Source organism: Jaculus jaculus, chromosome 5, assembly GCF_020740685.1.
Source record: "Jaculus jaculus isolate mJacJac1 chromosome 5, mJacJac1.mat.Y.cur, whole genome shotgun sequence".
NCBI classification, from domain to species: Eukaryota; Metazoa; Chordata; class Mammalia; order Rodentia; family Dipodidae; genus Jaculus; species Jaculus jaculus.
In genome coordinates this window covers 154808495-154821186 of record NC_059106.1, presented here as the reverse complement: position 1 = coordinate 154821186, position 12692 = coordinate 154808495, and the positions used below count along the sequence as shown (strand labels likewise).

At 38.5% G+C, this 12692-nt stretch overlaps 1 protein-coding gene across 1 annotated transcript; it reads left to right on the top strand.

Moving 5' to 3' along the window:
* Window positions 1-2153: 2153 nt before the first annotated feature.
* On the top strand, window positions 2154-2279 carry LOC123460716 (keratin-associated protein 20-2-like). Its single transcript, XM_045149200.1, has one exon. It carries the CDS (start codon window positions 2154-2156, stop codon window positions 2277-2279), a length of 126 nt encoding a protein of 41 aa, XP_045005135.1.
* The last annotated feature ends 10413 nt before the right edge of the window (window positions 2280-12692 follow it).

Sequence of the window (12692 nt, the reverse complement as noted above, 5' to 3'; positions counted from 1 at the left end):
GACTTTCAACTTTGGTGTGGAAATTCATTTATTATTTTTAAAGTATTTCATTGTTTAGATTGTTTTCTTATGTTGTATTAATCAATATGAACTTGACATGTATGTTTGTGTATTTGTATCTGATTTTTCATGTTTGGTTAATTTTATACAAGTGATTGAAGAGGGAGCAGAAGAGGAGTGGAGGATGGAGGGAGAAGCAAAGAGAGAGGAAAACAGAGCATGCAAGATTTCCCTTATCCATTTTTTATGGATTAACAGTTTGGTTGCTCATCCATATCTTTTTATTGTAAATGATCCTGGAATTAACTTAGTAGTATGCAATGTTCTTTTAATTCAGGTTATTTTCACCTAGTTAAATTTGCAGAAACATGGTTTCTGAATCATTTTGTTTCTATGTACTAGAAAAGAGTGATGTCTGTGTGTACAAACTTTCATTCTCACCAACAATATAGAATGATTCCTTTCCTTCACATGCGCTTTAATCTTGTTGTGGCTTGAACATAGAAGGTCTTCTGTAGGCTCTTCTTTATGGACACTTGGTCTCAAGCTGGTGATGACATCTGGGAAGGCTGTGGAACATCTAAGGGACGGAGCTTTGCCAGACGACATGTGTCACTGGGAGTGGGCCTTGAGCTTTCATCACCAGGCTCCACTTGCTCGCGCCTGGACTCTGTCTGCCATGTCTGTAATTGCCCTCCTGAATCCACTCCCATGCAGTCATCTCTCTCTACTTCCTAAGTACTCAGTGTTACCAGTTGTCACAACGTCCTTTCACCATGACTCTCCAGCATTACAGCATGTGCCATGAAACTGTTAGCCGAAGTAAACCCCTCCTCCTTAACTATTTTATCATGTGGTTTGTCACAGTAACGAGAAAATTAACTAATACAACAGGTTTTATTGTTTGATGCTAAATTCTACTATCGGAAGTATTAGTGTGGTCCAGAGAATTTTCTATCAGACACTATAGAGTGAGAGAAGAAGCATCTTATAAAATCCTCTAACACCTGGATATATCATGTTGATAACTCACACACATATGTGCCCATTTTACTGCCAAACTTATTGGCCTGTACTCTTAACTAGGTCTGTTTTGCTTCTATGTGATAGTCTTTAAAAAGTGACAAAACATTAAAGTGAAATTAAGACATGCTTTTCAAGGATTCCATTTCACTGCTTACAATACTTAATGTCTCAGCTACACACCAAGAGACAAAGAAAGAGTAAATTGCTGCTGAGTTCATTTTAAGGAGTCTGTACACTTATTTTTGATAGTGGTCAGTACTGAGTATGACATCTAATGCCCACTGAGTGCCAGGAAAGCGCTTTTCCACTAAAGCTAACCCTAGAACTTGTCCATTAACATTTAAAGAAATATTTTATTTCTGTTCAAATGCAAAGTTATCTATGAGGTCAAATGTCACCCTTGTTTTGATAATTATGAACATAAAACTTGATGTTGGCATGTCAAACTCAACCATGCTGGTTTCCACAATTATATGCATAACATTTTCAGATGTATTCAAAATAGATGAGCAACACATATGTCATTTCTGTTTATAAATTATTTGTTCATTTTCTGGAAAATTTGAAGCTACATTTACAAAAAAAAATGTATTCAGAATAAATCCCACATGTTTACTCATGATAATAACTTGTTACCAAGCAAGTTATAATCAGTATTTAGTGAATAAGAATCATGAAACATATCCCTCCAGATAAGACTCATTACCTAGGTTCAAAAGAATGAAAACACAAATCCATTTCCTTATTGTGGTGTAATCAATACCAAACAAGTAAAAAATAAGACTTTGATGACTTCTACCATAGAACCAAGTAATATGCATTCAATAACTAAATATAGCATGAACCCAAGTTTTGAAAATAAAAACAATTTTATTTTAGACATTACATGATTTGATCTCGGAATCCTGACACAGAACATAATTATCTCAGTTATGCAGGCCTTGTTTTTCTAGTATAGCATGCCTCACACAATGTTGTCTGAGGCACAGTGGAGAGATGTGTGACGCTGCAATGCCTGTGGTTTCCCTGTCAACTCCCCAGGTGTACAAAAGGCACTTGGCAGAAGGTGACATCCAGACTCAAGAAACCTACTTCTGCTCCTCACCTGAACATCCGCTCCTGACACCATGTGTTACTACAGAAGATACTATGGTGGCCTGGGCTGCGGCTATGGCTGTGGCTATGGTGGCTATGGCTCCCTCTGCTGCCGCCCCCTGTGCTGTGGGAGGTACTGGTCCTATGGCTTCTACTGAGGACTTGCTACAGATGCTCAGCTTGCTGTCTTCCTGGAAGTTGCTCCAAATTTCTCCACAAAGGATGTTCTTAAATAACTTTATAAAGTCACCTGCATACTAAAATGTCTGAGGATAATGAAGGAGCTGTAGCATATTCATGTCAATTCTTCATCTTCAAATTTGTTGTGTGACTGTTTGCAGAGCAGTTTCCAATTCTTCTCTAGATGCCCAGTAAAATGTGCTAAAATTTGATATTAAACGTTTGTGTAAAAAATATGCATTGTAAAATAAATGATTTCATTGTCAATATTGTATTTTATACTTTTATGAAATAGTTTCCATTCACTTGACATAGATGTTTGTGTATTAGAGTGTGTTTTGTCATATGAGTGTGGTTGTTTTTAGGTAAAGTGGGGAGATAGGGAGAGGGGGATGCAGGTAGAGATGCACAGATGAGGAAGAGAGATATTTTTTCTTTAATTCTTTATCTACTGATGAACATCGTCCTTGTTTTTATATACTTGCTATTGTGAAAGCTTTCACAATAGATTTAGAAGTATAGAAAAGTTCTTTAATGTTAAATCTGCTTCCCTACAGTTAGGTTAGGAAAACTGTAATTTGTAGATCAAAAGTTAGTTCTAAGCATTTTGTGGGTGTGGGTGTGGGGGAAGAGCATTGAAAAAAATATGCACATTCATTAATGGCTGAGCTAATTTATATTGCCACCAACAATGATGAAGAGGTCTTATTACTTTATATAACCTCAAACACTTATCTGTTCTATTTCCTTATCTGCTCTTGGGTGATTTTAACTTACATTTATGAGATATTTGTAAAATTGTATATTCCTTTAACCTTTAGATCACATTTGCATGTTTTCTGTTCAGAAATATCCATTGTAATTCATTGCCCACTTATCATCATTATTTTCATTGTGATTTTAGTTACAGGGCTCCACATGAATTTGTAAATTAATCCCTTTCTTATATTACTTTATGGGTTCTTTTGCATATATTTACTCTGTCTCTTGTTCTATTCTGCAGAACATCTTAATACATAAACACACTACCATATTTTCATTCCTACTTTCTGTGTTTTTGACATTATAACCAAACTTGATTTTTGAGGAAAGACTCTTTCCTTCTATGTATATTTATAATAAATTTGTGTTTTGAAATCTATGATTATAGACTTAATGATTTGTTTATACATTTTGAGAATAGTGCAGCAATAAATATGGAGGTGCAAATATCTTTGGTCTATTGACTTATAATTTCCTTTATGCAGTCAGGAGTGGTACAGTTGGTTCATATGGTACTTCTATTTTCAATTTTATTGAGGAACTTCTATCCTGGTTTCCATAGTTTCTGCACCTGTATACATTTCCACAGGCATCCTCATCATGGGTGACATGAAATCTCAAAGCAGTTGTTAAGTTTAATACCAATGTTCTAAGTAGGCTAATGAACACAATGGACTGAATAAACAGCTCTAAGAAAAATGCAAATAGCCAATGGATACTTGTAAAACTGTCCAATGTCTAGCTATTCATTTTGAAAGTAGAAATTATATCAGAGAGGGAACTAATATCTAGTAAATAAAAAGTATATGGTATATATAGTTGGACCAGATTTTCTTATAATTACACACTTTTCTCTCTGGTTGTGGTGGTTTGATTCAGGTGTCCCCCATAAACATAGGTGTTGTGAATGCTAGGTTACCAGCTGATGGAGATTTGGGAATTAATGCCTCCTGGAGGGAGTGTGTTGTTGGGGACGGGCTTATTGGTACTATAGCCAGTTTCCCCTTGTCAGTGTTTGGCACACCCTCCTGTTGCTATGGTCCACCTTATATTGGCCAGGGGTGATGTGTATCCTCTGCTCATGCCATTGTTTTCCCTTGTCATTGTGGAGCTTCCCCTCAAGCCTGTAAGCCAAAATAAACCTCTTTTTCCCACAAGCTGCTCTTACTTGGGTGATTTCTATCAGCAAGGTGAACCGGACTGCAACACTGGTTATTGTTTTATTTATTTATTTTTTTTCTCTGTAGAAGGAGTTTTTTTTTTTTCTTTTTTTTTTTTTTTTTTTCCCTTTGCAACCCCATTGTGAACTGCTGATAATATTTTCCTGGTTATTGTAGTCCTTTGCAGAAAATGTTGTTTTGCTTATGTTTCCATCCTGCAATTTAAAAGTTTTAGAACCTGAAATTCTGTCACCATTCTGTTTGGAGGTGATTCATTTGTTTCTTTCTTATAAATGTTGGCATCTTGTTTTCTCAGTGCTATTTGTTATAAAGGCTATCATTTTTTTTTCTAATTTGTGGTTTGACACCTTTATGCAAGATAACTGGCTGTAACTATGTATTTCTATATGTTACTTTCTATTACATTAATTGACATATATACTTTTTTCCCTATAGCATTGAATTTTTGTTAGTATGAATATGTATTTAATTTCAAATTAAATTTAAAAACAGGATCAAAGCCGGGTATGGTGGCACACGCCTTCAAACCCAGCACTCAGGAGGCAGAGGTAGGAGGATCACCATGCATTTGAGGCCACCCTGAGACTACATAGTGAATTCTAGGTCAGCCTGGGGCAGAGTGAGACCCTACCTCAAAAAAGAAAAAAAATACAACCAGGATCAATGTGTCTCCTGCACTGCTCATTCTACTTAGGATTACTGTGGCTGTTCAGAGATTTTTTTCACATGCATTTTGATTATAAGTTCTAGCTATGCTAAAAGTCTAATTTTAATTTTCATGGAATTTCATTGAATCTGTCTGTGTGCTACTTTGATGAATAGCTATTTTCACAATATTGATTGGAATGCCATGCAGGTTACCAGTGGATCTGCATCACCTCTAAAACTTACAATGCTAGTTATGAAGATTGGGTAAAGGTCAAAATGCACTTGGAAGGAATTTGGAACCATGGTAACATTTCGTTGGATTTGATTAGTTTACATTCAGAAATTCTAGCTATACAGAACAGTCATCTTGATTTTGATGCCACTAAGGCTGCTAATGATTTACTTGCTGCAATTAAGTCTGTGTTGCCTGGTTGGGACTCTAAGTTCCTGGATAGGCAGCTTTGCAGCTGTGGGAGTTTGCCTTCTGCTTCTCTTATGCCTATTGCCTATTTTCTTCAAGGGTCTAATGAAGTCTATTGTGAATGTTTGTGCAGAGATCCAAGCTATGCACTATAGAGCACGTCCTTGGCTCTCTCAGACTTTATCCTAATTCTCCCTGAATTTTGTCCAGCTGGTAGCCAGAGACGGGTAAGATCAGGGGAGGAGGCATCCAACCTAAGACAGGGCATGTATTGAAGGATAATATGTTTGTCCAATGATGGGTAAGGATGTTCTTCTGCCTCTGACAACCCAAGACAGCCACAGTCGCTTTTTTTAATAGATAAAGAAGGGGGAGATGTTGGGAGCTGTAGCTGCTCTTTGACCGTGGGAACTGCAGCTGGTCTTGGATCTCCAGGGCCTTGGTAAAGCAGACTTCAGACACAGAGGCATTAACAGCCTTGGTGGAGCAGACTTCAGACATGAAGGCATTGTTTTGAGAAAGTTTTATTTTCTGTATATAAGCTTGTGTCTGCCTGAATAAACTTGAGCCTTGATCAGAACTTGTCTTGGCTCCATTCCTTGTGCTCTTGTCTCAGGTTCATTCCCACTCCCTCCTTTGGGGTCTATTTTGACTCTCATACTGCAGGCTGGCACAGGCTTGCATGTTACTTTTTCATGTGTCATTAGTTTTGGTTAACTTTTTCCCCACCCTTTCCTTTCCTTCACATACCTCCCTTATTTCAAATTTAACCTTTCCTGACCCAGTACACTTTCCCTTCAACTAAAATTTAGTTGTCCTTCCTCTTAATGTACCCCACCCTGCATGGTCCCCTTCTAGTTTTCTGGTATCTACTGACTCTGCTCTATAACTGCTTTTTTTTTAAAAATTTTTATTTATTTATTTGAAAGCGACAGACACAGAGAGAAAGTCAGATGGGGGAGAGAGAGAATGGGCGTGCCAGGGCTTCCAGCCTCTGCAAACGAACTCCAGACGCGTGCGCCCCCTTGTGCATCTGGCTAACGTGGGACCTGGGGAACCGAGCCTCGAACCGGGGTCCTTAGGCTTCACAGGCAAGTGCTTAACCTCTAAGCCATCTCTCCAGCCCTATAACTGCTTTTGTAGTTCATTGATGATGAGGTTTATCGCTGCCAATATCTTTGGAGTTAAAAGTGAATTGGGTTGGCAGTATAAATTCAGGCAGAAAGCCACTTCTCATGAAATCATGCATACATTTCTTTAGCATAACATTACCAAATTTATTTAGGTTGGCTTATTGTCAAATGTATTGAGCTATACTTCTAACTAGTTCTCATTTTATGATATAAAATACCTCTTCATTAAGTTTATAAAAAGCAAGGTGGGTGTTAATGGGGAAGAGAAGGGCGTGAAAGGGAATGTGAAAGGAGCAAAGATAGTAACTGAGGGGATCAAGATCAAAATGCATTATTATATATATGCATGGAAATGTCCAAAATGGAAAACTAAGTAAAATTAGGAAAAAAATTTGAACAAAACATATTTTTAAATGATTATGATTCACCATTTATACCACTATTTCACTTATCAGCTATAAAAAGGGTGAAAAATCAAATATGCACCTTTTTATGGTGACTTTATGGATATGATACACTGTTTTTACAGTGAAAATATGGCTTATTTAGATGCCATGTCTTGATCTACTATGCTAATACTCTGTCCTACAGCATATATATAGCAAATGATCATAAACTTTTAAAATCATGAGATATTAGGTGCCTTCAAAGCTAGTTTTGAGACTAATTGTGGCTCCTATATTACAAATTATGTACATGTGACTTTTATATTAGTGTCCATTCTACAGTGGTGTGTTTAATAGTAACATCAGTAACTATGTGGTATCATAGTTAGTTAATTAAGCACTGAAAACATAGTCTCTTTCCATAAGATGATGATTGATTTCTGTAGATGTGCAAACAACATATGTGAAAAAAAATGGGTTCAGAAAAAACCCCAGATATATTTATGTAAATTATTAACTGACAAGTGACCCATAACAAAAAAAATAATATCTCATTCATGAGGAAAACTCAGGAAATGCATTCATATATGAAAGGTAAATTCTACAGAGACAAAAGAAAATATAAGGGCCTAATTCCAATTGAAATATTAATACCAAACAAATGTTATTTAGAAATATCTATTTTAAAGACTTACATCATCTGGTATGATATAGTCACGAGCAGTCTCTGGAGTTAACACAAAGTGATTTAGAGTATTGAAGACAAACACACAGGTTTACCTTAAAACCCCAAAATGTGTTTCAGGAATGCTGACATAAAGTAAAAAATATCTTAACTATGTGAACTTTGTATTTTCCAAATTATGACTCTTATTACATTGTCTGAAGGAGAATGGTGAGATCTGTGACCTTGAAGTGCCTGTGGTTTTCCTGTCAAACACCCAGGTGTATAAAAGGCACTTGGCAGAAGGTGACATCCAGACTCAAGAAACCTACGGCTCATCCTCACCTGAACATCCACTCCTGACACCATGTGTTACTACGGAAGCTACTACGGTGGCCTGGGCTGTGGCTATGGCTGGGGCTATGGTGGCTATGGCTCCCTCTGCTGCCGCCCCCTGTGCTGTGGGAGGTACTGGTCCTATGGCTTCTACTGAGGACTTGCTACAGATGCTCAGCTTATGGGCTGTAACCTGCTGTGTCTTCCTGAAAGTTCCTCCAAGTTTCTTCACATCATAAATTTTTCAAATATCTTCAAAATGCCAACATTCTTCTAAACTATCTGAGAATACTCAAGGAACAGAAAGCCCAAGTTATTCTTCATTTTCAATGGGTTTTTGTGACAGCTTGAAGAAAACTTTGTATATTCTTTATAAAGCTTTGCAGGAATCTATCTATCCATATATATCTTAAATAAACTATTTCATTTCAAATATTGCTCTTTTACTGTTCTATGTAATGGTCTCCATCAAGGTTGACATACATGTTTGTGTCTGATTGGTCCTATGTGTAACACAGTGGAAGGGGAGAGAGAGTAAGGCACTGGGATGGCCACATGGAAAGGGATATAAAAGGGGAAGAGAGAATGAAGGAGATAGATCATTTTTATTTCAAATTGTTAATTCATATTGTTTGTTTGTATCTTTTCTCATTATGAATAATTTTTTAGTTCACATATTTATTTGGGTTATAATGATTTTTCTTTATAGGTTTGCAGAAGTATGAATTCTGGATCATTAGTTAGTTCTGTATATATTGAATTTGGTGATTCATGTAGTTATGTCTTACAAATATACATTTCCACACCCATGTAGAAAAGCTCATTTTAATCCATTGTCTCTCTACACTCATCTGTTTTTCTTTTTATAGTACCATTTCTGAAAGCTGCAATGTATGATCTAATTAAGAGTTTGATATTGATACCTGAAAAATATTTCAAATAAAATTTATTATCAGTTTTGCCATTATTATGATTCCTTTTTCTACTATGAATGCTATTTGTGAATATTTATGGTAGACATTACAATCATTTCAAATGCTTAGAGAATGCACACTTGTGGAATCAGCAATAACCACATTCATCCTTTCAAAATTGAATCACTCATAGGGTGTGGAATTTATAACACTCCTCTTGATAACATTCTAGTGTTTTCTAGATGTATTAAGTATTTAAATGGAATTTTATGGAGATTTCATTGACCCTATCACATTTGGTTAATAATTATTTTCACTATGTTGAGTGTTCCAATTCCATGAGCATGGGACATTGTTTCATATTCTAATGGCCTTTTTCAATTTTTTCTTTAGTGTTTTTAAACTTTTCATTTTGGAGATCAATCACCTCCATTTGGTTTATCTCTAGATAGTTTATGGTTAGATTATTTTTCTCAATTTCTTTCCTGAAAACTTAATCATCTGAATATAAAATGCCTTTTATTTTATTTTATTTTATTGGCTTTTTCAAGGTAGGGTCTCACTTTAGCTCAGGGTGACCTGGAATGCACTGTGTAGTCTCAGGGTAGCCTCAAACTCATGGCAATCCTCCTACCTCTGCCTCCCGAGTGCTGGCATTAAAGGCGTGTGTCACCACGCCCGGCTGCCTTCTGATTTCTGAATATTGATTTTGTGTCCTGTTTTGTTGCTCTAGAGATTATCACATGTAAGAGTTTTCTGGTGGAGTTTTCTATGTCTTTTAAAATTAAGTCATCATATGCAATCATATATATCTTACATTTGTTTGTTAGTATTTAAATTACCCCCTATTAGTTTCCCTCTTATTATTTCTCTAGTTATTATATTGAGATCTATGTGAAAAGGGACAATGTACGATTTTATGAGATTTATACAACATCTATAACAATTTTTGTTGTTCAATGTTAATAAATTCTACCATGGCAGTATTTTTGTGATCCAAGTAATTTTGTGTTGGTACTCTAGTCAGAGGGAAAGGATCTAAAAATCTTTTAGTAGCTTCATTTGTATGTGGAATCTCATCTATATAGGTGGGTCTAGTTGACAAATTTAGGGAGCTATATGCCTAATTAGGTCTATTTTACATTATCTAAAATGCATATAATACATTTTATAAAATGTAAAACCAAAAGAAAATACATATTTCCACAACTTTGTTTCATTATTTACAGAAGTAAGTCACTTAGCTTAAATTTGTAAATAAAAGTTACTATTACACTGGTTATTATTTTTAGAGACAGAGTGTCACTGTAGCCCAGGGTGGCATCAATAGCAAGCTTACAGGTACATGGCAGTTACGATGTAAAGTCAAGCGCTTCCCATGGTATGCTTCTTAAAGTAGAAATTCATGTGAGCTCCAAAAAAAGAATGGTAAATTGGCTATCTTCAAATTAAAACCTTCTACCAAGCACAGAAGCACATGCTGTAATCATAACACTCAGGTGGCAAAGATGCAATGAGTTTGAGGCCAGCCTGGGCTACTTAGTGAGTTCCAAACCAGGCAGGGAAGCATAGTGAGACCTTGTCTCAGAAAAACAACAATAACAACAACAACAAAAAAAACCTTAAAAACCTCTGCTCTTCAAAAGACGCTGATAATAAAAGCCAAAAAGGAGCATGCCATCAAGCCTCCATAACAAGAAAACAATACTAAGGCGAGCAAGGCTTCCAGAGTGGACATGTTTCTTACGATCCTGCATCACAAGACTGCCATGGTGATGGTCGCCAAGGAGACAAGCACCATGTTGGAGTTTAAGCACACTGCCCAGGGCACAGTCAAGGGGCCAGCGGATGAGCAGCCACTGTACAAAGATGACCTGCTCCTTGTTGATGGAGAAACGCTGGTGAGTGCGGGAACTGCACTGAAGTGCCTGGTGGGGCACAGATACCCCAGAACATCCCCCAAGGAGGCTGCCTGGCATCAGCACCATCGATCCTGACAGATGGTTTAGCCCCCTCACCGCCTCACTGAGGAGCAGCTCTGCGCAAAGAATCTAAGGTAAGTAACAATGTTCAATTCAACTTGATGGGGAAGCATTACCTGGAACAAGAGGACAGCAAGGTTGTAGAACTATTTGTGAACCATTTGAAAAGATAGCTCAAGTGCCAGGTATATGGGTACCTCCATGATCTTTGAGGGGCATTTTTTTTGTGTCCCACCCCAGCCCATCCACAAGAAAGGATTTGCTGGGAACAAAGCTGGAGATGGAAAATGCCTCAGTGTGCCACTTGATGTGGGCAGAAGACAATGTACTGAAAGGCTCATAGGACACTGATGCCCCACCCCAGTCCTCCGAAGCTCCATCAAGTAAGATCAGTGGTGTCGACTTGCCACTGAAGTGACTGAGACTAGCCAACTTCATCAGTGACAAGCCTGCAAACCGTGTATCAGCTGGAGGCCCTTTGCAAGCATTAAGGCCTTATATAGCCTCGTGCTTGGGCCAGGCTGCTTGGTATGTCTACAATGACCCCTGTGTCTCCTGTTAGTGAAAACCAGGTGGCATCCAGTGACTTTGATGTGCTGGTCTCCTAACTGATGCAGGAGGCACTCTTGTGCCTGTGCCATCCTGAAGCCCTGGCACCTGTGAAACTCATCAACACCCTCAAGTTTCCAGGCTCCCCATCTACCCCAGAGATGTCTGCTTTTGTCTCTTTTTAATTGGGGAAGGGAAAGGGTAGTTGTAGCTCCCTTTTTTAACAAAATAATTAAGAACTACCCCTCCCTTGTCTCTCTGCCCCATGTACAATCATTACATGCCCGCCCCCATACAGCCCCAGAACCTCTGCAACCTCACTTTTTGTTTGGTCAGTAGGGTCTCCTCCTAGCCCAGGTTGACCCATGCATTGACTTGGTAGCCCAAGCTAGCCTTGAACTCATGGTGAGTCTCCTAGTCAGCCTCATTGATGCTGAGATTAAAGGCGTGCGCTACCGCAGCCAGCTATCTCCACTGGGTCTCCACTGCAATCCATGGATCATCCTCATGGCCCCATGAGGTCTTCATGCAGACAACCAGCAAACTGTTTCACACTGCCCATGGCCATTTCCAAAACACAAGATGGTGCTGCACACTGAACTCAGGATCCTCTCTGTCCTGCATTTCTTATATTCCACAATACCAGGCAGAATGCCAATTTGTTAATCTAGGGGGGAATAAAGCAGACTTTGAAGAGCAGGACACTCCTTGAGCACTCAGGCCCCTTCAAAAGCATCTACATTCTTCCTGCTGCCCCAGTCCAGGTCAGCTGGCCCAATCTCAATGGTTATAATCTCTCAAACAATTTCCAGGTGAGTGTGCAGCAGTTTAGGCCCAAAGATTTCATTGTTTCTGTGCCATATCCCTCTGCTCACACCACCAGTTCATTTCTATGCAGAGCAACCCTGCACAACTCAGGACATGGACATGACAGCAAGCTTCTAACACAAACTGCTAGCCCAGTCCAAGCAAGCTCTTTCTCACCCCCATAAGCCAAACCTCACAGTCCATAGTTCTTACTGCCTTCAGGTCTTTCAACTTTGACCAGAATAGTCCATCAAGCTGTACTTACAGCACTGCAAGGCATCTCTTAGGTCAGGGTTTCAAGACCTTCCACATTCCTCTTGAAAATCAGCTCCAAAAGGCAAAAGCCACACAGTCAGATGTCTAGCAGTAATTCCACTCCTTGGTACCACTTTACTGTTGCAGTCAGGTTCACGTTGCTGGTAGAAATCACTCAACCAAGATCAGCTTGTGAGAAAAAGAGGTTTATTTTGGCTTACAGGCCCAAGGGGAAGCTCCACGATGGCAGGGAAAATGATGGCATGAGCAGAGGGTGGACATCACCCCCTGGTTAACATAAGGTGGACATTTGCAACAGGAGAGTGTGCCAAACACTGGCAAGGGGAAACTGG